Below are 27,245 nucleotides of genomic sequence, written 5' to 3' on the forward strand. Positions count from 1 at the left end.
CCTATCTACTCCATCCCAGAGGCTGGTCCAGATTAGAAGGCGGAAAAAATGAACTCGGGACGACATGTTCGCCGAGCTCATGCAGTCCTCTCACACTGATAGGGCCCAGTTGAATGCGTGGAGGCAAACAATTGCGGAGTCACGTAAAGCGTTACATGAATACGAAGAGAGGAGGGACGCACACAATGAAAGCAGGCAGGATGCTATGGTCAAGCTCATGGGGGAGCAAACTGACATGCTCCGCTGTATGGTGGATCTAATGCGGGAAAGGCAGCAAGACCACAGACTGCCGCTGCAGTCCCTGAATAACCGCCCTCCTTCCTCCCCAAGTTCCATAGCCTCCTCACCCAGATGCCCAAGAACACGGGAGGGGAGTGGGTGGGGGCGGGCGGGCGGGGGAGGCTACGGGGACTCACACACTCAACCCCAGAGGATTGCACAAGCAGCAGAAAGCTGGCATATCCTAAATTTTTATTTGGTTTCTGGAATTGTCCTTCCCTCCTCCACCCCCCTAATCCTCCCACCCCCTAGCTTCTGATTTTTCTCAATGTTTTGTGCAACAAATAATAAAGAACGGTTTTTAAACAATTGTGACTTTATTTCCTTTAATATATATATAGGGAGTGGGTAACTTTAAGAGAAACAAACACAACTCTCACACAGTACCCTGGCCAGTCATGAAACTGGCTTTCAAAGCTTCTCTGATGTGCAGCGCGCCCTGCTGCGCTCTTCTAATCGCCCTGTTGTCTGGCTGTGCGAAACTGGCTGCCAGGCAAGTTGCCCGAACCTCCCACGCGGCCATAAACGTCTCCCCCTTACTCTCACAGATATTCTAGAGCACACAACAAGCAGCAATTACAATTGGAATATTAGTTGTGCTGAGATCTAACCGAGTCAGTAAACTGCACCAGCGTGCTTTCAAACGTCCAAACGCACATTCTACCACCATTCTGCACTTGCTCAGCCTATAGTTGAACTGTTCCTTACTACTGTCCAGGGTGCCTGTGTATGGCTTCATGAGCCATGGCATTAAGGGGTAGGCTGGGTCCCCGAGGATAACTATAGGCATTTCAAAATCCGCAACAGTAATTTTCTGGTCTGGGAAGTAAGTCCCTTCCTGCAGCCATTCAAACAGACCATAGTTCCTGAAGATATGAGCATCATGCACCTTTCCTGGCCATCCCACATTGATGTCAATGAAATGTCCCTTGTGATCCACCAGTGCTTGCAGCACCATGGAAAAGTACCCCTTGCGGTTTATGTACTGGCCGCTTCAGTGTTCCGGGGCCAAGATAGGGATATGTGTTCCATCTATCACCCCGCCGCAGTTTGGGAACCCCAGCGCATTAAAGCCATCGACAATGGTCTGCACATTTCCCAAAGTCACTACCCTTGATAGCAGCTGGTCAATGACTGCATTGGCTACTTGCAGCACAGCAGCCCCCACAGTAGATTTGCCCACTCCAAACTGATTCCCGACTGACTATCGGGCATTGCAAGCTTCCACAGGGCTATGGCCACTCACTTCTCAACTGTTAGGGCTGCTCTCATTTTGTTGTCTTTGCGCTTCAGGGCAGGGGACAGCAAGGCACAAAGTTCCATGAAAGTGGCCCCACGCATACGAAAGTTTCTCAGCCACTGGGAATCATCCCATACCTGCAACACTATGCAGTCCCACCAGTCTGTGCTTGTTTGCCGGGCCCAGAATCAGCGTTCCACAGCATGAACCTGGCCCAGCACCACCATGATCTCCCAATCGCCACATGCCGTGCTTCTAGGAATGTCTGTGTCCATGTCCTCATCATTAACGTAATCGCACTGTCATCACTTCCTCGCCCGGTTATGCAGGTATTGCACATACTGCTGGATAATGCGTGCGGTATTTACAATGGTCAAAACTGCAGCGGAGATCTGATCGGGCTCCATGGCTATGGCGCCTGCATGGGTAATCCTGGAAAAAGGGAGCGAAATGTAGGAGTGCAGAGTGGCAGCGGAAGCTGTGCTGTTCGGTTCACGGTAGCCGAACAACGGCTGAAAATGGTTGTCTTCTGTGGCTTTCATGGAGGTGGAAGCCCAGGACAGACAACATGGAGAAGCTCCGAAGCGCGGCAATAGCGGGAGACCAGAGTTGGCGGCAGAAGCTGTGCTGCTCGGTTCACGATGGCTGAGCACAGTTGAGTTGGAGAGGTGGATTCACGGAGAGCAGCGGTGCACCGTCTGCTGAAAGCAGTATGGCGTCTGCACGCCAAAAAGGCACAAAACAATTGTCTGCCATAGCTTCCTGACGACACACACCCAGAAACACCTGTGAGAATGTTTTTGCCCCATCATGAACTGGGAGCTTAACCCAGCATTCCAATGGGCGACGGGGACTGTGGGAATGTTATACCAATAACATAAAAACCAGCAGGATCTTATTAAAAGGAAAAAGGCAAAATACCACATTTATTGTGTATACAGAAAGAATCATAGTAAGCAGTTAGTTATAGCTATAACATTCCATTCAATCTCATATTTATTCACACATTCATTCATACAAACACACACATCCAGGTTCTGCAAGGTTGTTATCATAGTTACCAGCCTTAGAGTTGCTCATGCCAAGCCACTGGCCAGGTGGCCTGGACATGAGGAGGGAGCAGGGCCTTGTCAGATGCTCATCTGATGCTCCTGGAAGTTGGTTTGCAGAATCAGACCCCAAAGTTCTCACTTTCTAGAGTCTATTTTTATAGGAATTTCTTCCTATGCCAGTCTATGGGAAGTGCTTCATCATGCTGTTGCTGAATCAATCAGCAGATAGCACATTCCTGATGGCTCCGCGCTGCCAGATGTTATCTTGTTCTTTGGTTCTCCCATTCTTGAGGCTGTTGGGTGGATTCCAGTCTGCCCTCCGGGGGGTCCTCTGGTTATTTCCACTTGACACCTTCTTCAGCCGATGGACACTGGATTCTTAGGCTGGCACCTCCCTGATCATTCAGTTATTATCCACACCAAGCATCCATCCACATACATCCTCTATCTCTATTTTAATCACAATTATTAATACAACAAAAGGGCGGGGAGTCTCTGGGTGCTGTTTCTGTTGTTACAGAGTATTGCTTTCAGTCTCTCTCTCTGTGAATTGCTTTGAGAACAGACTCTGTCTTAGAATGTACTAACGCAATTAGCAGCTTGCAAGTTTCACACATAGAGGGAGAGAAACAGTACCAAAAACCAAGAGACCTCTTAATTAGTAATACCCTGGAATTTAAACTATGGGGAATCAAACTCATTTGTGATTTTAATACAGAACTTCTTTAATATGGTCCAACATAATCCCCCTTTTGACACTAAGATTTATAATCGTCAGTGTCACTTTCTATGTAGCCTATTCAAGAGAAGGTACTGTGAGGCAATTTGAGTTCGTGATTCCAATTCATCCCACATACATGATCCTAGTGATGTACCTTTACTACAAGATTCTGGGGCAACAGGCAAGGTGAGGCACACCCACTTTTGAGGAGTCCATTCAGTACAACCTCTAGTGTCCAATAGCTTCCCTCCCTCCTCAGCCCATTGGCTTGAGGTCCAGGGTAGCCAGAAGGATCCCATGTGTAATGTGGGGAGTGGGCTAACCTTCAATACCTTTGCCTCCAGGGACTGTTGGTGTGCAATTTTGACAACAATTTCTCCCATTAACAAGTCTGGTTTTACAATACTGGAAACATATTGCATTCATTCATACTGATAAGTGTCAAACAATGATCTCTTTCTTTGTTTTAACAAATGCATCAAACCCTTAATATTTCCCAATATGACCCAGAACATTTTGTCTTCCAAAGTAGCTAGGGCAAGTATCTGCATTTCAGTGCACCCCATAGCTATGGCTGTGTAGTTTCCTATTTCTAATTTTTTTTTCTTATGTATAAGCCATGTGGTAGTATTAAGCCATTACCAAAGATTCCATCGGCCTTTTAGGTTACCCAGAACAATTTGGACCAAGTCTACATTGGCATGTACTTGTTTTTGTATCAGGCTGTCCTGTAGCTGGGACAGAGAGCTTAATTTATTTTTAATTACCTGCAGGTCTTTAGTATTTTTTTTTAAACACACAACAGTGCTAGCAACACGACAAAACACAAGACAAAACATAGAACACAAAACACAATTTCTTATTGTGACAGTAGATTCATGGTACTGTGTTGCTCTTCAGCTGGCATCAGCTTTTCCTGATTTTCTGAAAGACAAAAAGAACATGTTTCTACCCCTTTTGGGGTGGCAGATTATTGCTTAAAATATTTCTTTTACAAATACCCTTGCTGATTGCAGGCAAAACAGAAGAATTACCCCCACATTTTCCTGTTTTTGTTCTATAGGCAGGCCAGGTTTCAATGGTTTCTATCTTTTAAGGGTTATGGGGAAATTATCCCACTGTTTAGTCATTAAATCCCTGAGGTGGGGTACCTCAGTTTCCCTTCTTATACAGCAGACCAAGTTTATAATGTTTTTCCTGCTGTGTTAAGCTTTAAGTTTTATTTACAGGTAATAGCTGAGAAGCATCATTGCCATACGACCTTAAAAGGGTTTTTCCAAAAATCATACACACTATACATTGTTACAGGGGTACTTATTATCATTAAATTTCTTAAAAATATCTTGTTATCCCATGCCTTTTATTTAGACAATTTGTTTGCTGACCAGGTGTGTCCTTTATCTGCAGCTCCTTTGTGCTGCTAGTTCTTTCCTTCCTTTATCATTTAGATAATTTGCATTTTCACAGACGCTTCCTGCTTTTGGATTTAAAGCCATCAGCAGCTCAGAGACTCTATCTTAAAAGGGACACAATCAACTTTCACCAGAGTTTTGATTACTTTTAACTTCTGCTTCCAAAACACACAGCAATCTGAAAAACAAAACCCAACCTATCCTGGCTCCCTTTGGAGCCCTAATAGCATTTTAATTAAGTAGCATGGTATGTTTGCATTTCTTTTGCCCCTTCTACAATGTACCCTACACATGTTCTGGGGCAAATGCACATTCCTTCCATAGTTTAACTTCTATAACATTATCCATATCCATTTTTTTACATAAGGTGTAACTATTTCTTTTTTTTTTTGCTTACAGAGTTTTCATGCACCTTTATCAAAGTGACAGTCTGATTACTCAGACTGTATGCCAACATTTTTATGGCTGATTTAGAACAACGCTTCCTCAGCTCTCGTCCCCTAAAGCCCCTACTCTACTTGCGCTATATTGATGACATCTTCATCATCTGGACCCATGGAAAAGAAGCCCTTGAGGAATTCCACCATGATTTCAACAATTTCCATCCCACCATCAACCTCAGCCTGGTCCAGTCCACACAAGAGATCCACTTCCTGGACACTACAGTGCTAATAAACAATGGCCACATAAACACCACCCTATACCGGAAACCTACTGACCGCTATTCCTACCTGCATGCCTCCAGCTTTCACCCTGACCACACCACACGATCCATCGTCTACAGCCAAGCTCTGCGATACAACCGCATTTGCTCCAACCCCTCAGACAGAGACAAACACCTACAAGATCTCTGTCAAGCTTTCTTACAACTACAATACCCACCTGCAGAAGTAAAGAAACAGATTGATAGAGCCAGAAGAGTTCCCAGAAGTTACCTACTACAGGACAGGCCTAACAAAGAAAATAACAGAACGCCACTAGCCGTCACCTTCAGCCCCCAACTAAAACCCCTCCAACGCATTATTAAGGATCTACAACCTATCCTAAAGGATGACCCAACACTCTCACAAGTCTTGGGAGACAGGCCAGTCCTTGCCTACAGACAGCCCCGCAACCTGAAGCAAATACTCACCAACAACCACATACCACACAACAGAACCACTAACCCAGGAACTTATCCTTGCAACAAAGCCCGTTGCCAATTGTGCCCACATATCTATTCAGGGGACACCATCACAGGGCCTAATAACAGCAGCCACACTATCAGAGGCTCGTTCACCTGCACATCCACCAATGTGATATATGCCATCATGTGCCAGCAATGCCCCTCTGCCATGTACATTGGTCAAACTGGACAGTCTCTACGTAAAAGAATAAATGGACACAAATCAGATGTCAAGAATTATAACATTCATAAACCAGTCAGAGAACACTTCAATCTCTCTGGTCACACAATCACAGACATGAAGGTCGCTATCTTAAAACAAAAAAACTTCAAATCCAGACTCCAGCGAGAAACTGCTGAATTGGAATTCATTTGCAAATTGGATACTATTAATTTAGGCTTAAATAGAGACTGGGAGTGGCTAAGTCATTATGCAAGGTAGCCTGTTTCCTCTTGTTTTTTCCTACACCCCCCCCCAGATGTTCTGGTTTAACTTGGATTTAAACTTGGAGAGTGGTCAGTTTAGATGAGCTATTACCAGCAGGAGAGTGAGTTTGTGTGTGTATGGGGGTGGGGGGGATGTGAGAAAACCTGGATTTATGCAGGAAATAGCCCGACTTGATTATGTAAAGAGTTGTCACTTTGGATGGGCTAGCACCAGCAGGAGAGTGAATTTGTGTGGGGGGGTGGAGGGTGAGAAAACCTGGATTTGTGCTGGAAATGGCCCACCTGTTGATCACTTTAGATAAGCTATTACCAGCAGGACAGTGGGGTGGGAGGAGGTATTGTTTCATATTCTCTGTGTATATATAAAGTCTGCTGCAGTTTCCACGGTATGCATCTGATGAAGTGAGCTGTAGCTCACGAAAGCTCATGCTCAAATAAATTGGTTAGTCTCTAAGGTGCCACAAGTACTCCTTTTCTTTTTGCGAATACAGACTAACACGGCTGTTCCTCTGAAACCTGATTACTCAGAGCCATTTTAAGGCTCAGTGTTTCTCACATTGCTTCTTTTGGTTTTAAGAAAAGGAGTACTTGTGGCACCTTAGAGACTAACCAATTTATTTGAGCATGAGCTTTCGTGAGCTACAGCTCACTTACCTGTCTTTTTGTTTTGTGCACCTCACCCCTGTTGTTGCTTCAGAGGGGCACTGTCTTTTTTAATTTTTTTTTTTTACAGCTCTCATCTGCTATTTTGTTACAAAAACAAACAAACAAAAATAATCCAGAATTTTTTTTCCTGATTTTGACTGCCCTGCTGCAGCCACAACTTAAAAACATTTTAAATTTTGTAAAGCATTGAGTTACCTTTTAAGGGTTAAATGTCAAATCCCAAAGCCAAACAACACTAATTACCTGTGTCTAGCAAAAAGGGTCTGCCAGTTTTGCAACTTTGAATTAAAGAGTCAAATGGATTTTTAGTGGCATTATTTAAAACAAAAACAAAACCAATTGGTCCTTAGAACTTTACATATTTACATACACACAGATAGATACATAAGCATTTTCTTTTCCTTAACATCCCTTCCACACTGCTGTTTTTTTACATCTTACATTCCCTTGATACGTTTGAGGCAGCTAAATTCCCATAGAACCCTCTTATGTTCTTTTAGCAAATTTGACTAAATTGTCCAGTCAAATGATTTTAATCAGATAGTTTATTTTTGCCTGGCTAATTTACAGACATTCCTTTGGAAAAGGGCTCATTTTTCCTTCAGAATGGCTGCAAAGAAACCAAGAATGCTTTTCCTCTAACACTTTTCCTTTTTAACATTTTCACAAAGTTTAGCTGCTTAATTCCCTCCAGTCTCTGCAGAGTTAACTTTTTTACTCTCTTTTCTCTTTGTAATTATGCCTGGGGGTGCCGTACATAGGACCTTCTCCCCCCTTTTACCTGCGTCCCTCCAGCCTCTGCAGAGTTAACTTTTTCACTCTTTTTGTATTCCTGGAGTGCCTCTTTCACTATTTTCAGCTGGCTTTGGGTATTTGTAGCCAGCACCTTCCAATTGTCTGCTCCCTTTTCCGTTTGTGCCTTTTCCTCTTCACACGAAGACAAGCAGAGGGAAGAATCCTTACATGCCTCCCACAACAATAAAATTGCTGCTGCATCTCTTTTGGCAGCACTAGAAGGTTTGTATATGAGGATATACTGAGCCAATCTATCCTCTAGGTCCGAAATAGTGCAGACATCAGCTAGGGCTTGTTTAGTCCAAGGACTGTGCCCAAATTTTTGAAGGATTTGTTTAAAAGGTGTAATTTTTTTTTTTAAACAAAAGGTGAGATTGGAGTTCCTTCTGACTCCATTCCTCCCTCTGGTACTGGCTTACCCTGTTTTCTTTTAAACATCTTAACATGGATATTTCAATCTCTTTGTCACTCCTAGTATTACTTAGCAAGTGACATAGCCTAGATTCTGAAATCATAGCTTAATCTATGCGTTTTTCCCCTGCTACCCTCCCGGAGGCCAGCAGGTCTGGTTAACCTAATAGAAATGCCTAGCTCAGTAGAGTTGGCGGTGTACACACCAATATTTACAATAACTGAGGTTTTTTACCAATATTCCCCCTTTCGCAATTCTACACCAAAATGTTACACCAATAAGATAAAAACCAGCAGGATCTTATTAAAGGGAAAAAGGCAAAATACCACATCTATTGTGTATACAGAAAGAATCATAGTAAGCAGTTAGTTATAGCTATAACATTCCATTCAATCTCATATTTATTCACACATTCATTCATACAAACACACACACACACACACACAGGTTCTGCAAGGTTGTTATCATAGTTACTAGCCTTAGAGTTGCTCATGCCAAGCCACTGGCCAGGTGGCCTGGACATGAGGAGGGAGCAGGGCCTTGTCAGATGCTCATCTGATGCTCCTGGAAGTTGGTTTGCAGAATCAGACCCCAAAGTTCTCACTTTCTAGAGTCTATTTTTATAGGAATTTCTTCCTATGCCAGTCTATGGGAAGTGCTTCATCATGCTGTTGCTGAATCAATCAGCAGATAGCACATTCCTGATGGCTCCGCGCTGCCAGATGTTATCTTGTTCTTTGGTTCTCCCATTCTTGAGGCTGTTGGGTGGATTCCAGTCTGCCCTCCGGGGGGGGGTCCTCTGGTTATTTCCACTTGACACCTTCTTCAGTCAATGGACACTGGATTCTTAGGCTGGCACCTCCCTGATCATTCAGTTATTATCCACACCAAGCATCCATCCACATACATCCTCTATCTCTATTTTAATCACAATTATTAATACAACAAAAGGGCGGGGAGTCTCTGGGTGCTGTTTCTGTTGTTACAGAGTATTGCTTTCAGTCTCTCTCTGTGTGAATTGCTTTGAGAACAGACTGTCTTAGAATGTACTAACGCAATTAGCAGCTTGCAAGTTTCACACATAGAGGGAGAGAAACAGTACCAAAAACCAAGAGACCTCTTAATTAGTCATACCCTGGAATTTAAACTATGGGGAATCAAACTTATTTGTGATTTTAATACAGAACTTCTTTAATATGATCCAACAGGAACTGTGGGATAGCTACCCACAGTGCACTGCTCCGACATTCGATGCTAACCATGGTACTGTGGACGCAATCTGCCGAATTCATGCCCTTTAGTGGGGACACAGAAGACTGAATGTATAAAATAGCTTCCGAAAATTCAAATAGAATAATTTTGAAATAATTTCATACTGTAGACGTACCCTTAGTCTTTAAGGTGCCACCGGACTCCTTGTTGTTTAAATGACAAAGAAATTCATAATACTGCCAAGGCAGCAAAAATGCAGAAGTTTATTTCCTCTTATGTTACCATTTTTATCAACAGCAAAAAATCATCCTTAGCTAATGACTCAGTAGGAGGAAGTGTCTCTCTATGTCTCTGCCTCCAACTCCAGAGACAGCTCCAGTTAAAAATGGCATGTTAGTAGGGGCTGTCTGTGCTCCTCTGCACCCCACAGTACCCGTTGCCCTGCTTGGGGAGGGGCTGGCTCTGCCCCTCTCCCCCCACACCTCCCTTTGTCCCACATGGGGAGGGAGCTCCAAGGGTATGTCTACACTGCAATAAAACTCCTGTGTCTGGCCCAGGTCAGCTGGGCTATAAAATTACAGTGTAGACGTTCGGGCTTGGGCTGGAGCCCGGGTTCTGGGACCCTGCCCCTGAACCCAAATGTCTACACTGCAATTTTTCAGCCACACGAGCCCAAGTCACATGACCTGGGCCAGCCACGTGTATTTTATTGCAGTGTAGACATACCCTTACTGTCTCCACCCAACTGCTCCACATTTCTCATCTTTCTTGTCCTGTTCTCTCTTGTCCTATTCCTCTGCCTGTCCTCTTCTGTCTTGCCTGCCTGTCCTGTCTCTCCGTCTGATCTCCCTTTTATTGTCTGTTTGACGTCTGTCCGTTTGTCGCTCCATCTGTCCTCTCTCATCCTGCCTATGCCCTGTGCAATCTCCTTCCATTGCTGTGCCCCTGCCCATTGTCCCACCCTGCCTTTCTGCAGACACACCTCTTGCCACTCACAGGCCAACCCCACTGCTTGGCCCTAGTGCCCTCTCTGCATAGGACTCAGGGTGGCACTGTTGGAGGCTGCCTGAGGGATCAAGAGGAAACAAAGCTACTGGCTTAAGTCAGAAACCAAAAAAGGGAACTGAAAGGGTGGGGTTAGCTCTCAGTGGCCTTCCTTCCTCCCTCTCAGCTCTCTGTGAGAATGAGTCGCCTGCTGCCATTCCTATCACTTGCAGACCACCCCTGCATTTCAAACCAGCTGTCCACTGGCTGCTCCGGAGTCTGAATGCTACTGGGAAGCCACCCTCAGTGAAGAGAGCCATCTCTGGGGCAGGCGCATGGAGGAGTGACAGAAGATCATCAGTAAGTCTCTGGAGACCCATTGGACCCTTTTGGGTGTGTGGAGGGGCGGTGATGAGGGTTGAGAAGGCGGCTGCTGTGCGTTGCACTGAGACTGGGAGGGGAGTGTCCAGCATGTGCCACATGGAGTAAGTAGAGAAGGACATGCCATGCTTGGGAGCAATGCTTAGCAAGGGGTGTGGTATCCAGAAGGGAGGAGGAGCGGGTGTGAAGGCCATCATCAGTTCATAACCAATGTGCCAGACAGGTGGAGTGACTGTGAAGGGTGGCTGCACAGTGTGACATGGAGCAACATGAGATACAGGATTGGAAAGTGTCTGGAAGTCTCATGGGCTACACAGGGGAATCTCATAGACCATGGAGGGTTAGAAGACACCTAGAGATCACCCAGGTGAGAGCCCATCCAGGGCCTGCACCCAAGGCCAGAGTCTACAAGGGGTCAGAGTCCATAGGGTTAGGACTTGGGGAGGGCAGGGGTAGGGGGAAGTCACACACAGGGTCAGAATACAGGACTGTAGGAACTGCCAAATCAGGGAAACCCAGTAGCCCATCGAGTCCAGGATTCTGCCTCTCACAGTGGACAGTGCCAGCTCCTTCCGAGGATGCTGCAATGGCCAATCGGGCAGGACCATGCCCAAAAGGGAAGTTTCTTCCTAGGCAGCTAGTCCTGAAGCAGGAGGGTGCATGACCTTTATACATGTCCATTTTAGCTTGTGGAACTGCAAATATTATTATTCACCTAAATGTCTCATACTTATTGGGATCCTACTCGGCGCTGTGCCTCAGGAATGCCTTGTGGCAATGAGTTCCCCAGGTATCAATAGCAGCAATTCACATGGGGTCAGGATTGGTCCGGGGGCTCACCCAGGCTTAGAGTCCCCATGAGGTTCACACAGCGGGTGACAGGGCCCTGATGTCCTCCCAGGCTGATAACATGGTCACTGGTGTACACAAAGGGGTCAGGGGCCAAGGAGACAGAACAAGATGGTGGAAGTCGGGACTCCTGGTTCCACTCCCAGGTCTACCACTGAATTACTGTGTAACCTCAGGCCAGTCACTTCCTTTTGCCACGACTCAGTGTCCCACGTGGCACAATAGTGATAATGGCATGCACCCACCTTGCAGGTGTTGTCATTTATGGGTAAAGGGCTTTGAGATCCATGGCTAGAAAGTCAAGGTGGGCAAAGCATGCCTAGATGTGGCTGCCCTCACTACCCGCCCAATGTACACAACAGAACTGAGCTGGAGCATCTCAGCTTCATACAGCACCACCTGCAGGGCAGCAGAGACACTGCCGAGTCCAGAGCATCTGCCGGGCAGGGTGAGTGGGGAAGGGAGAGATGCAGAGCGGGGACGCAGCAGGGGAGAGTCCATATGGGAAGGGTGCCCCTTGTTTCTTGTCTCCATCACCCCCTGTTTCTGGTTGTCTCTCTCCCCAAGCCTCCTACCTCTCCTTCCCCAGTTATCAGCCTTGCACCTCCCACCTTGCCCTCCCTTCATCCGTCTCGTCTGCGCAGGCCTGCCCTGCTGACTTACCAGCCAACGGGCTGTAGCACACTGCAGGGAAGGAGGAAGCCTGGCACCCAGTGTCCAGTTTAGTATGGCTAATGGCTTTCTCCTTCTCTGGCTGGCCAGGTCCACCTGAGCTCCTCCAGCAAGGGGAGGGAGGGAGCCGACCGAGCTGAATGATGGACAGGAAAGGGTGGCTGCTTCTGTCCATCATGCCAAAATGGCACCTGTTTCTGCTAGCGAGTGGGCAGGGGCTCCAGCTCTCAATAAGGGGTTTCTTTCTAAGTTACAAGACGTGCAGCTGAATCTCAGCATAATTTGAACACTATTGTGGTTTGATGAGTGGGGTCCCAGGTGATCTGCTGCCTAGACATGATGAAATCCCGCTTCCTTGCTAAAGGAGTGTGCTAAAGTGCTGTGATCTAGCAGAGGGGAGGCATTTGTACCTCAGGGCTGGGCGAGTCGCTGGGTGCGGCGGTACCTCAGGGCTGGGCGTCACTGGGGGTTGACAGGGCAAAGATGATACTGTGTTCACCTTCCCCTTAGTTTTTTGGTCACTGTATTTTATTTCATTCAGTTAAGGCTCTGAAGTGCAAAGATCATTTCTTGTAAAAACTGCTTGTTCAGCTGCGAGCCTGAAGTGGGTGCTCCCCACCAAGTGAAATCAAACTGTACAGCCAGAGACACAGACAGTTGATCTCAGGACTGAGCGCTAGGTAGGCTAGAGACATAAAACTGAACCCCACCGGGGAGTGACTGATTCCAGTGAGGAGATCCAGGCACAGCTGCCTCCTGAAATGGCCTGTGTTAACCCCGGACTTCTCAGAGTTCTGAACTCCGCTGTCATCATTGTTTTATCTCTGAATCCATCCCTTGCTAAAGAACCCCCACCCCATCCTGGACATTCACACTGGGGAGTTCCTTCAGACCATCTCTTGCCGCTTCCTTTCCCTGCTCCATTGCTGGTCATCGCATGGACTCACTCAGCAAACTAGTGACATGGCACCATGTGTTGGAGTCAGAAGTGGGGCTGGCAATGGGAATTACCCATCTGAGGTTAAACTGGCAGAGTAGCTATATGTAGCCCCTCGCCGCCCAGGACCGCCGAGGTTGCTCTAAATTACACCAGGGGCCAGAGAGGGCCCCAAATGACCCCAGAATATGGCATGGTCCTTCCCCTTCCCCATTCCAGCACTGAGCATAGGAATGGAGCAACTAGAATCAGGGCTTCTCTCTACTCTGCCTGCTCCAGCCCCAATCCCCAGTGTAAACCCAGCCAGCCCTGCTCTCCAAACCTCCCATTTCCTGCTACACTCCAGGGAGCCCAGCTCCACTCTGCCTTTGTTCTGTGCTCAGACCTTGTGTTTGTGCCAGGAGCCAAGCCCCAGCAGAGCAGGAATCCCTGAGTGGATCCATTTGAGAACTTGGCCCTTGCCCTTGCCCCTGCCCCTGGGGGCATCTCCAGTATCTTCCAGAGAGTCAGCACTCATTGAGAGCAAACCTGGCTCCAGTTAAAGCAGCATGTTTGACTGCCTTGATGGCTGGGCTATGCAAATCCCCACAGTGGCACAGATGAGTGAGCTGGGCAGGTTCCTCTAAGGGGGGCTGAGGGCTGTAGCTCAGCTCGGCCACGTGTGTCTTACTTTCAGCACAGGGACGAGATGATCGGGGAGGAGGGGCAGTCGATGAAATCACAAAGCAGGACACTGGCACAGCTGTGTGCTGCAGGATCCCTTTGGGATTCCTGAACAAAAGCTTAGTGTCTATTAAACTTAGAAACAAACTTAGATTGCCAGGAACCCGGAATCCAAAAAGCAGGCTCAGCATTTGAGCAGCTGCCACATTTTCCTGTGATCAGCCTCTTTGAAACGGCTCTTCTGCTTAGCTCTATCTCTACACTAATTGTACGCAGATGCAGACTAGAACATTAGTTGAAGCAATATACTGGGCCAAATTCCACACCTGATTTCAGCTACAGTTAAGAACAGCATCCTGGTCTACCATCGTTTGCTTTTTTTCCCCTGGCCCTGCTAGGCAAGAGGAACCCAGCCATTGCCATGGACCCCACATTCCTACTTTTGCATATATCTCAAAAGAAGTAACCCTTTAGTTGCTGTGTTGACTACTGTACAGTGCTCCTCTGTCCCAGGCTCCAGCTATCATTCAACCTCTCCTCTTCCCCAAGGCTACACTGATGGCCAGCTATAGTGGCCTCATTGGGACACACTTTTACACCCGGGGTTGTTCTTTACATCAGAGACTGTAACAGCAGAGGGTCCCCGCCAGAGAGAATACAGCTGGGGGGTCAGGTTCCCATTCTTTTTCACCACAGAGCTGGGGGGAGGAGATTTTCCTGCTGTAGGATGAACAGATGCAAGGAAGTGGAGTGAGAGGACAGAAAGATGGACACGGATTGCAGAAGTTTGGGGGAAGGAGGGGCTCATCTCGCTCTCTCTCTGCTGTAGGGCTCCAGGGGAATTCCCCAGGAAGCCTCAGGACTTGGGGACCCCCCCTTCTCTCCTCCAAACAATGACAGATTAAGCACAGATCTCATTGGTTCGTGGCGGCCAGGGACCCAGGGTGCAATGTACATGCACAGATCTATCTGTAGGGCTCCACTGCTTGAGAGGAGTGGAGCCAGGAGGCATGAGAACCATGAGCTCAGGGTGCCCTCCCTGCTGTTTCTTGGGTTTGGATTTCCAGCGCCTCCCTGTGGTGTGCCTCCAGACAGCCCAGAATGCATTGCATAGCGGTGTGCTAAATTCAGACACAAGAAGCATGAAGCACCTGGTGGATAGCACATGTGACAGGCCAAGCACACACACAGTTGGGTCCATCAGAGAATCACACAGAGCCACTTCCATCCCCCTTATCTGAAGGGAGAAAAGACCAGCCTCGTCTCTTTGGGCCCTACCTTAGAGATCCCATGAGCTACCACTGCCCAGACGACCCTTGGAGGCTCCTCTTCTCTCCTCCTCCCCCGCAACCTGGTGCCACACCATATCTGAGCCACACCACGCAGCCTCACTGAGCTCTGGGGTTTGACACTTTGTATGTGCAAATGCAGCTGTCCCACATTTGTAAGAATACAATTGACCAAAGTGTCATATCTACAGGAAGTAACATTAGCCAGGCAGAGGGGAAGCCATCCTCTCACTCCCACTCTTGTGCTTTCACTTCGATAGAAATGGACAGCTTACTGCGAGGTACGTGGCAAATGGCGCTGGGGAGTCACCCAGAACAGCCAGGGGCAGTGGCTGGACCCTTTAGAAGCGGAGATGGGAATGTGGGCTGGAAGCAGAGCCCCTGGGGTAGTGACCTGGGTTTAATATTACGATTATGTATTATTTGCACTGAGGTACTGCCCAGAGGTTCCAGTCAAGGTTGGGCTCCTGTTGTGCTAGCTGGGTGCTGCCCAGACATAGGTTAGAAAACACGCCCTGGGCTGAGGAGCAATGCCTAGTTGATGGAGAAGCTGGATGTTATCTCAGCGAGGATGAAGGCGGCTGGACTGTCCGTGGGGCCATAGGAATAGAGTGCAAGGAACCTGGTCCACCTTTGGTATTTATCTTCCTTTCCTTTGTCACTGGGCTCTCCCTGGAAGACACACTGAGGAGCTGTCCTGCCGGGACGTGGATGCTAGCCATTGCTCGGGTTCTACGTCCCAAGGTAAAGCCTTTTTCACTCTTGTCAGTAGACTGGGGTAACTAGTTTGACAACTCTGTTTGCGGCAGACGTGGCAGATCCAGCTCAGCGTGACTCCTCGGGTCAGATCGCTCATGATTTGTGAGGGTCCGGGGATCTGAGGACATGGCCGAAAATCCCAAGCCTTCTGGGCATTGGAGTACTAATGGTTATTCCTATGAAAAGTCATTATAACCAGAATTAACTCTGTCATTCAGCAATCCCTGTTTGTTATTCAGTCACCTACCCAGGGAGCAGAAATAATGCTGTGGGAGTCAGGTAACCGGTCCCACGCCATGAAGACCATACAGCCAAGGCAAACAGCTTGCTAACAGTAATAATATAATACCTACCTCTTCTATAGTGTTTTTCACCAGTAGATCTTAAAGCACTTTACAAAGATGGTATCATTGTCCTCAGTTTACACATGCGAAAGCTGAGGCACGGGGCAGGAACAACTTGCCCAAGATCACCCAGTAGACCAGAGCCAGGAATTGAACCTAAGTCTTACTCCAGTGCCCTTTCCATTAGGCCATCCTTCCTCCATTGCCGTAGGGAATACCCTCCTCCAGCTAGTTTCCCTAGCCCACTCCCCTGTTCCCCCACGCCCGCCTCCGCATTCAGATCCCTCCTTAAGACTCTCTTGTGCCATGATGCCCGCAAGGTGTGAGGTCAATGGAGTCGTACAGATTTTCACCCATTTTTCAGAGATATTTTTAAACAAAACTGTACAGAAAAATAATTGTTCAGTGAAGCTGTGTGTCGGCCACTGCTCAGCAGAACACAGTGAATTACCGCAAGCCCTCTCTGTGCTCTTCAGCTCAGTTGGTTTGCCTCTCATCTGAAACTGTAAAATTCGGATACGCCGGTGATAGGGGCCATACAAATATCAGACAGACAGAATCTTCAAGGTGGGGACCATGCCAGTTTATCTGAAGTACCAGACATCACAGCATGCTTACGAAAACAGCAAAACATAACTAACAACTGCTTGGCTGGCTGGTTCTTGCTCACGAGCTATAGGTCTAACTCAGGGGTGGGCAAACTTTTTGGCCCAAGGACCACATCGGGGAATAGAAATTGTATGGTGGGCCATAAATGGTCACAAAATTTGCGTTGGGGTGCGGGAGGGGGTGAGGGCTCTGGTTGGGGGTGTGAGCTCTGGGGTGGAGTTGGGGATGAGAAGTTTGGGGTGTAGGATGGTGCTCTGGGCTGGGACCAAGGGGTTCAGAGGGTGGGAGGGGGATCAGGGTTGGGGCAGGGGTGTGAGAAGGGGTGCAGGTTCCCACTAGGGGTGTGGACTCTGGGGTGAGGCTGGGGATGAGAGGTTTGGGGTGCAGAAGGGTGCTCTGGGCTGGAATTGAGGGGTTTGGAGAGTAGGAGTGGGATCAGGGCTTGGGCAGGGAGTTGGGGCATGGGGAGAGGCTCAGGGGTGCAGGCTCTGAGCAGCGCTTACCTCAAGCAGCTCCTGGAAGCAGTGGCATGTACCTTCTCCGGCTCCTATGTGGAGGCGCAGCTAGGTGTCTTCACACTGTCCCGTCCGCAGGCATTGCTCCTGCAGCTCCCATTGGAGCACCAGAGGGGGCCATTGGAATGCGTAGGAGCTGGATTGGGGCCATGCTGTGGCCTCCGGGAGCCATATGATGTGGCCCCGACCATGCACCCCGGCCTGAGGCCCCCAACCCAACGCCCCAGCTGGAGCGGGGCCTAGGCCGCTCCCCAGCGGGAGCTTGCGGGATGTAGTTTGCCCACCCCTGGTCTAACTGGTCACCATATGTGGGGGGCGAGAAAGAATTTCTCCCCAGGTAAGATTGGCAGTGCCCTTGAGGGTTTTCACCTTCCCGTGCAGCATGTGGGTGCAGGTCACTTGCTAGGATTATCTGGGCATATCTCACTTCATCACTTCACCAGGGCTCAGGCACTGGTGTACTTCAATCCCTCCTGTTCTCTGCCTGGAACATGTCATAGTTTACTCTCCCATGGGCTGCAACACTTTTGGTCTAATTTTGGTTGTGGGATGTAGTGCGTGGGTGCTGGTGGCCTGGGTAATACAGGAGGTCAGCCGGGTGATCTGGGGGGGTCTCTTCTGCCGCACAACGCTGTGACGTTAATTAATAACAACTTGCAGCCTGAGCATTTTGTGGCTGCTTCCAAACAATGGAATCAAGATCGAGTTGTGAATGATTCTTGAGCCAGGAGAAGGGGAAGGAGGATGGTTTTTTATAACAGCTAGTCTTGCTGCTAATGCACAACCAGCTCTACTCTTTGATAATTGGAACGTAGAAACTGCCTCAACAGACCAGCCAAACTGTAGAGGTACCGGATCCTGTCTCTGGCAGTATCCTCTGCGTGATGTTTCAGATAAAGGCAACCCTCCCCCCTCCATTTGAATGTATCTATGTGCTCAGTTATGCAATGCTGTATGTGGGAAGAAAAATTCCTTCTGGACAACTTTTGACCAGCCTTTACACCAAGGACTAGACTCTGCTGTGTACCATTGACTTTGATGGGCTTTTTGTCATTGACTTCAGTGGCAGCAGGACTAAGCCTTAAAGCATGAGGACTGGTAAGCATGTAACTTCAGAACAGCTAGTGGAACTGCAAATGTTACTCCTGTGCATCATAAATTGTGTTTTAGAATCTTACTGAATTAGTTTTATAATACCCTGCAGCAGTGAGTTTCACAGGTTAATGCTTCCCGTGTGCAAAAAAGTCTGCATTTGTATCTGTATGGAATGTGTTGCCTTCCTTGCCCTTATAGGAGGGAGAAGGGAAAGGGAGTTCTCCACTGGCCTGCTCTGAACCTTCATTATTGCCTGTTTCTCCAGCAAATCACTTCTGACTCTTCTCCCTCCAAATTAATAGGCCATGGCCCCACCTATAAGAGGGCTGCTTGTAACAGTGGCTTAAAACAATTTTAGTCTATTTTTGGATCAGGGCTTTTCTCCCTTGCCATTAGCATCTCTCCTTTCATTATTATGTATCTCTGTAATTACTGAGCCCTGCAAAGTGCTCTGGGATAAAGTTTGTACCGCAGGAAAGGCATTAGACAAAATAAAGCTGTATCCTTTTTTTAAAAAGGACTATTTAGAGCATCCTCATGCTATCGTTAGTGTGGAGCATTTGCAAGAGGGAAAACAGAAGTGATTTTCACATCAAGTGAAACGGACATCATATGTGGCTCACAGGCATCCAGTGCTAATGATGTTAAACTAAGTTTAAGTCTTGGGCATGTTGAAATGTGCATAGCCAAGCAGCATTTTAGAGTAACTAACTGAGATTTCCATATGTGACTGTCCAGGCTGTCAGCTAGACTTAGCCAGCTTTTGGGGTCATTTTGGGGGCCTTCCATACTAGGGCAAAAGTCACGCAAATGTTATAGCTTCTAGGCTGCAAACTATTCCATATGTGGTAAGTATGTAGTTATTAGGGTTGTGGATTAATCACAGTTAACTGACACAATTAACTCAAAAAATTAATCATGATTAAAAAAATTAATCGTGATTGATCACAGTTTTAACTGCACTGTTAAACAATAGAATACCAATTGAAATTTATTAAATATTTTGGATGTTTTTCTACATTTTCATATATATTGTATTCTGTGTTGTAATTGAAATCAAAGTGTATATTATTCTTGATTACAAATATTTACACTGTAAAAGATAAACAGAAAAATAGCATTATTCAATTCACCTCATACAAGTACTGTAGTGCAATCTCGGTGTGGTGAAAGTGCAACTTACAAATGTAGATTTTTTTTTTGTTACATAATTACACTCAAAAATAAAACAAAGTCCGCTCAGTCCTACTTCTTGTTCAGCCAATCGCTAAAACAAACAAGTGTGTTTACATTTACAGGAGATAATGCTGCCCTCTTCTTATTTACAATGTCACCTGAAAGTGAGAACAGGCATTTGCATGGCACTTTGTAAGCTGGCATTACAAGGTATTTACGTGCCAGATATGCTAAACATTTGTTTGCCACTTCATGCTTTGGCTACCATTCCAGAGGACATGCTTCCATGCTGATGACACTCGTTAAAAAAAAATGCATTAATTAAATTTGTGACTGAACTCCTTGGAGGAGAATTATATGTCCTCTGTGCTGTTTTACCCGCATTCTGCCATTTATTTCATGTTATAGCAGTCTCTAGAGATGATGACCTAGCACATGTTCATTTTAAGAACACTTTCACTGCAGATTTGACAAAACGCAAAGAAGGTACCAATGTGAGATTTCGAAAGATAGCTACAGGACTCGACCCAAGGTTTAAGAATCTGAAGTGCCTTCCAAAATCTGAGAGGGATGAGGTGTGGAGCATGCTTTCAAAAGTCTTAAAAGAGCAACACTCCGATGAGGAAACTACAGAACCTGAACCACCAAGAAGGAAAATCAACCTTCTGCTTTTGGCACCTGACTCAGATAATGAAAATGAACACGCATCGGTCCACACTGCTTTGGATTGTTATCGAGCAGAACCCGTTATCAGCATGGACGCATGTCCCCTGGAATGGTGGCTGAAGCATGAAGGGATATATGAATCTTTAGCGTATCTGGCACATAAATATCTTGTGATGCCAGCTACAACAGTGCCAGGGGAACTCCTGTTCTCACTTTCAGGTGACATTGTAAACGAGAAGCGGGCAGCATTATCTCCTGCAAATGTAAACAAACTTGTTTGTCTGAGTGATTGGCTGAACAAGAAGTAGGTCTGAGTGGACGTGTAGGTGCTAAAGTTTTACATTGTTTTATTTTTGAATGCAGTTTTTTTTTAACATAATTCTACATTTGTAAATTCAACTTTCATGATAAAGAGATTGCACGACAGTACTTGTATGAGGTGAATTGAAAAATACTATTTCTTTTGTGTTTTTACAGTGCAAGTACTTGTAATCAAAAATAAATATAAAGTGAGCACTGTACACTTGGTATTCCGTGTTGTAACTGAAATCAATATATTTGAAAATGTAGAAAACATCCAAACATATTTAAATAAATGGTATTCTATTATTGTTTAACAGTGCAATTAATCACAATTAGTTTTTTTAATCGTTTGACAGCCCTAGTAGTTATATAATTTTATTTCCAAAATATGACCACGTAGAGCATGATTTGCAAACCCATGAGCACACGATTAACTTGTATCGCCAGGGAGAGCCCCTGGATCCACGTTGCAAAGTTCAGGTCCATTTTGGATTTCTAGTACTTATAAATGCATCAAGGGGTTTGAATCTAGAGCTTTGATTTGGGCCCATTTCTACCAGGACACTAAAGAGAATTGCTCTGCTGCTGTTGTGGATGGATGGAGTGGATGATGCAATGTAAGGTGCTTCGGATGCTTTTTTGAACCAAAGTTCTGAGCCTCAGATCCAGCTAAGCTGTGGTCAGAAAAGGGCCTGCACTAACAGTGGCTTCATAGGCCTGCACACAGCCAGTACACCTGCCTCAGTTTCCCTTCCATTTGCCCATAGCTAGGAATATCGTCTTTCTCAATGTCCAATTCAAAGGCCCACCTCTGGGCATAACGTGTGCCTGTACAGTAATCCTGACAAAACCATTGTCCCCAAACCCCAAAGCACAGCAGGTACAAATACAGCAGTTTTCCCATTCCCCCTTCCAGGGCCATCACTTCCAGGTCACCCACCTGAGAGTCCAGCCTGTTCCCAGTTCCTTTGCCCTTGTTCCAGGGCCCCACTCGCCAGGCCAACCACCAGGTCATTCTGTCCCACGACTGTGCAATCACAGCCAAGTCTATTCTCCCGCAAGAGAGCTCCCTGCAGGGCTCCACTCAGCCCTCTCTGCCTCTCTCCCCTTCTCCTGGGATCCGCCCTACAGCATCAAACCTCTCGATTTGGGCTCAGCTTGCCCTGACCAAGCTCCGCCCAGGGGCCTCTGCAGGAAGAATCTGGGCCAGTGCTCCTCCACAGCTCTCTGGGCCAGCTCTCTTCACCTATAGTTCTGTCTCCCAGGTCTCCTGTAGCTCTCTCCCAGTAACACTTGCCACTGCTCCTCTCTACCTCTGTCAGTTCTCCCCTACTGCTTCCTGTCTCTTTCACAGGCCGCTCACTCCAGCTCTTCCTATCTCCTTTCCTACAGCCAGGCTGCCCTCTTTTAAGCCCAGTTGGGAGGCATTTGACTGACCAGTCACAACTGCACAAACTTCTTCCTCATAAAGGGGCCAGGGCCAACCGACAATCACTTCCGCATTCTTCCAGGCCCCAGGGCTGTCAGGAACCAGGTTTGTTGTAAATTACAGCAGCCTTGGGGCTGTTCTAACTCCCAGCTGGTAACAGATCCCAAGATAGGTCAATTGGAAGCACCAGAGCACTCCAGCCTTGCCCACTCCCCGAGGCACATGCCTATGGCATCCCGTATACTAAGGATAGTGGGGGAGGATGGGGTGAAGCCACTCAGTTAGGGTAGCTTTATGGCCTCTTTGTTCAGTAGCCAGATGCTAGCTGCAAACCTCCAAGATATTATCACATGGCAATCAGCCATGTAACTCCCCAGAAATATCACCCACATTTGAATCATAAAGAAACAGGACAAATGAATTCCCCCCTGCCAACACACACACACACACACACACTTTTTGAGGTTTCTTGTACATCACTGATAAGAGTCAGCTATGTCTCCACTGGCTGATTTCAGATAGGGTTTTCCTTTCTTTCCCTCCTCTTCCAGCCAGCGTCATGTCGGAGGTTAGCCTGTGGTAGCCTGAGGATGTTCCCAGCAACAGCATTAGGGATCTGACCAGAGCTGAAACCTGCTCAGATACCATCATATCTTTCTTGGTCATTATTGGGACTCGGCAATAAAAAAAAAAAAAAATCAGCAGTAAAACAGGAAACTGAAAGATAAAGATCAAGTGTGTAAATTACTCCCCCTTCCCTTTGCGTCTTTGTGACCATGTATCCAGCAATTAATATCTCCAGCTCGCTCAGATCCCAGTCCAAGTGGGTGCACAATGCCAGTCTGGGATCTCGCTCTGCCTTCCCTAGGTGACAGTGTGAGCTAACAGAGCACCAGCATCCACGATGTCCCATTGACTTCAATGACAGTTGCGGGACTGGATTGTGGGCAAGGTCTAGAACTCTGCATGATGATCTGGCAGTATCTGGTAGGCTGCTCACTGACTGGCTGGTCTCTGCTTTGCTTTGGCAGCGGCAGCCCAGCGAGCGTGGTGCGGAGGAAGAAGAGGAGGAGGAGGAAGGCATGGCCTCCACTATCCTGGAAAGCATCTTCCTGAAGCGCTCGCAGCAGAAGAAGAAAACCTCTCCTCTCAACTTCAAGAAGCGTCTCTTCCTCCTGACAGAAAGCAAGCTTTCCTACTATGAGTATGACTTCGAGCGTGGGGTGAGTCCCAGAGCCTAGAGAAAAGCAGGGGACATCGCTAATGGGGCAAGGGAGGCTCTGCAGAAGGCTTAGCCCCACCAGGGTCTGATCCCCTGCTGGAGGACACAGAAACAGTCTTTCCCTGGGTCAAGCAATGACTCCCAGTGGCAGTGGGCCAGGAGTGCGGAGGGTGCTCGGAGGAATAGAGGTGAGGGGGAAGGGAAGTGTATGGGTCTGAGGTTTGATCTAGTCACTGTGAATGTCCAACTCTGTCAATACATCTTGTTAAGGCAGAGACAGAATCTGGGGTAACAGGCCAGGCTCGTGCCTAGAGATTAACCCTGCAGCCAGCTTGGGTGCAAATCAGACTCCAAGCTTACTGGCTGGCCCCTTTCTCTCTGTAAAATGGGAACCCCCTCCCCTCTCCTCCTCCTCCTAAATTCTGGGAAAGCTTGGATCCCAGATGCTGATCCACACCCAAACTTTGCAGTTCACATCCCTCTCTAGTACCATGGGGCTGCAACAGAGTCTAGGAGCTTACAGCTGCCTTCCGTGCTCACCAGGGTAAAAGAGCATGTGCCCTGCCAGGCATTTATTCCTAGAGCAGTTTCTCAGGAAACTGCCAATACAGCTCAGAGCCCAGCATCCCAGGATCTCCAGGGGAACCTGCTGGTACCTTGAGATGGCTCCAGGAACTGCTGGAGAGGAGTATTAGGCTCTGGGCTAAATCCTGCCCTCGGATGCTGAAGTCAGTGGGAGTTACGTGTAGGTGTCTGGGGGCAGTGTCTGTGCTGAATTCTGATCATGGGGGTCTAGTCTCCCTCCCCCCGCAATTCCTTTCCCTTGTTCTCTTTTGCAGCGACGAGGCAGTAAGAAGGGGTCTGTGGACATAGAGAAAATCACCTGTGTGGAGACGGTGATTCCAGAGAATAATCCTCCCCTGGAGCGGCAGGTGCCGGTAAGAAAGGGACACGTCCCCATTGTTGACATTGCACCCCTCCTCCCATCCCCAGCGCTTCCTCCCAGCCCAGCTGTCCCTGGCAGGAAGACAGGCCGACGGCAGCCCTTCTCCCCACCATACCTGCAGGGTGTGCCAAGCCCCTGTGGGGAGATTCCTGCCCCAGTTCTTGCTGGAAACAGAGTTGAGTCCTAGGCCAGCCCCCCAGGAACTGGCTGCAGTTCCTCTGGGGAATTAAGGTGGGAGCTTCTGGCTGCAGGCCCCTAGGGAATTAGTGAGCAAGGCCTTTCCAGTCCCCTCGGGCATTGATGGGGGGTTCCCTGATTCAGTTCCTCAGGGCATGGGGGAGGTTCCCACTCCATTTCCAGATGGGCATTTGGATGTTGTACTCTAGTCATCTGGGTACACTGGCCCCCACTGCATGGCTGTTAGCCCTGTTGCTCTGTCATGTCAGATGGCATGTTAGGTAGAGCATACGCCAGAAGCAAGTACTGGTGTAGGGGGTAACTGCTGGCTGCTTTCCCAATCTCATGGGCCTCTCCCAGCCCTGATGCCTAGAGTAGCAGAGGCAGGGGAGCAGGCTTTGGGTTTGTCTGTCTTCTGTTAGCTCCCATGCTGGCACAGAGGCCTCATTCTGAGATCCCTTGATGCCTGGGCGATGGGCAGGCTGCAGAATGGATGCGGCTCTGTGTGCTCTGACATGCTAGAGGGTGGCGAAAGGCTGTAGCAGATTAAGATCTCAAATCCCCAAAGACCGGGGAGCTGCCCATATTACAAAGCCCTGATATCCAGAGCCATAGAGCACACAGCAAATTCATTATACAGCACCGATCTGTGGAGCCAACAGGACACTGTGCACATCCAAGCTAAGGGGCTGGCACTTGGGTACTGCAGGCACCCAATTCTCCAGACTATAAATCCACCTTCTCTGTCTGTTTCTTGCAGAGGAAGGGGGAGGATTATAATGAGATGGAGCAGATCTCGATCATAGAGCGGTTCCCATACCCCTTCCAGGTGAGTCACACTTCCCCTCAGCTCCCACTGGGGCTGGCTGCAATGAGCTTGGGCTTGCTTTGCATGAGGAGAAGGTAGCAGGGATGGGGTGGGGGGTAGGGCCAGTGTTCCTATGCTTTGCTGTACTGGGATCACACGCAGGGTGCTGAGCTTAATCCACTTTGAAAGTGGGGTAAGCTAATCAGGAACACTGCGCTCGTACTCCAGAATCAGAGTGCCCACACAGGGCGCTAATCTGGGATAGCTGTTGTGCTTTGCATTCGCACCCAACCTTAATCTGAATCAACTGTCAAGTGTAGACAAGCCCTTAGTCTCTCTGTCCCTCAACTTCCCATCTGTACAATGGGGATAATGGGACTGCCCTACCTCACAGGGGTGTTGTGAGGGTAAATACATTAAGGGACTGGGAGGTGCTCAGACACTGAGGTGTTGGGGACCAAATAAAGAGTAGATGTTGATGTGAAACCAGTGGGTATGTACTTGGCACAGCTCAGCCTGCTGCCACGTGTGCTACTGCGGCAACGCTATTTATACTCACTCTAGCGCAACAAGCTCGTACGCCCCAGCTCATAGTGTGGACGTAGCCTTAGTTTCTAGTACATAGTGTTGCTTATACAGTAACTTTCTCTCCGTTTTACTGTGCTGGCTGTAATGTGGTAGGTACATTGGTGTCTGAGTCAGGGTGACTATCGGGGCCTAAGATGCACCATTTGAATCCAGATCCAAACTTCCCCCAAATTTCAGATCCAGGGTTTTGGTTCTATCCACAAGAGAACCTGGAGTCTGCTGCAGAGTTTGGATCTGAGGGTGTTCAGATCTGCGAATTTGATTCAGGCCCATCTCCAATATCTTGGTTGGCTGGTTAGCTACAAACGGACACAGTTTTCTGGATTCTAGTTCTGGAGACTTAAAAGACATTTTGCTCTTTGTGGACTGAATTCTGTATGCATTTCCCCTCTTTAGCCCATCTCTGATCCAGTCATAATCTGCAACTGGGCCCTATAAGATCCCTGCACATTCTTTGCTTGTCTGAGTCCTGTTTGGTGAACAAAGCAGCCCCTGAAATATTGAAAGTCAAAGGAGGAAGTGGAAAGTCTTGGGGGAGGGGGCTTATTTATAACCTCCTGGTCACAGTCTCATAAGCACAGCCAAGGGGCCAGAACAAAATTAAAGGGGTTATGCTCTGCAGCAAAAGGTTAAAGGCCCCAGTCCCCACCTTCTCCCTAAAGAGATTCCCTGGCTGCTCTGGAGAGCATAAGTCTGTCTGTCCCACAGGTGGTATATGATGAAGGGCCCCTCTACGTCTTCTCCCCGACGGAGGAGTTACGCAAACGCTGGATCCACCAGCTGAAGAATGGTGAGTCTCTGGCTTTACAATGACACCTTTTTAAAAATCTTGCACGGGGCAAGGCAGGTGTCTGTATTCCGCCCAAGTCCTAGTGGCTACTGATGGGCAATGACATCGGCTTTGGGCTAGAATCATCATCATTTCATTTGAGCCGGGACCATATTGCAATGATGCCGTGCAGCAGGGCTCTAACACTTCTGGCCAGCTGAAATCTGATGGAGCTGTGTGTGTGGGTGTGGGCTTGTGTGTGAGTGGGGAGATTAGCTGTCTGAAATGACACAGGGAAGTTCACACATGCAAGCCGGAAGGATGTCAGTCTGATAACGGGGAAGTCAGTTATTGCATGACAACCCCCATCTTCTTAAACAGCAGGCATGTAGCAAAGCCTGTAGCTCAGATCAGCTCTTCAGCTGGGTGACAGTGCTATGTTCACACTATTCTGCCCTGGATCCTACCCCTTGCTTCCACTCTGTCAGACAGCATGCCCCAGTCTCCCCATTAACCATACCCCTGCAATGGCTGTGCCTTCAGCTCACCACCCTGCAGCCCTTAACGTCACTCCTCAGCAGCTGCTGCCCTCAGAGGCCAAACTCAGCCCAGAATAACAGAGCGCCACACACTGACAGGAACCTAGGGATGCTGCTAGAGAAC

At 47.9% G+C, this 27,245-nt stretch overlaps 1 protein-coding gene across 3 annotated transcripts in view; it reads left to right on the forward strand.

The window, feature by feature from the left end:
* The first annotated feature begins 10,555 nt into the window (after positions 1 to 10,555).
* Positions 10,556 to 27,245, forward strand: part of BTK (Bruton tyrosine kinase) — a 29,148-nt gene continuing 12,458 nt past the window's right edge. The window contains exons 1-6 of one of the 3 annotated variants that reach the window (XM_048862881.2): positions 10,673 to 10,745; positions 15,856 to 15,920; positions 23,104 to 23,295; positions 24,134 to 24,232; positions 25,178 to 25,246; positions 26,522 to 26,603. In XM_048862881.2, the coding sequence (XP_048718838.1) occupies positions 15,888 to 15,920; positions 23,104 to 23,295; positions 24,134 to 24,232; positions 25,178 to 25,246; positions 26,522 to 26,603 (475 nt within the window). In that variant the 5' untranslated portion in view covers positions 10,673 to 10,745; positions 15,856 to 15,887. Of the gene's footprint in view, positions 10,746 to 15,855; positions 15,921 to 23,103; positions 23,296 to 24,133; positions 24,233 to 25,177; positions 25,247 to 26,521; positions 26,604 to 27,245 lie in introns of all 3 variants that reach the window. The other 2 variants (XM_075132399.1, XM_048862882.2) reach the window with 2 other exon arrangements.

This window comes from Caretta caretta, chromosome 9 (genome assembly GCF_965140235.1).
Source record: "Caretta caretta isolate rCarCar2 chromosome 9, rCarCar1.hap1, whole genome shotgun sequence".
Lineage (NCBI taxonomy): Eukaryota > Metazoa > Chordata > Testudines > Cheloniidae > Caretta > Caretta caretta.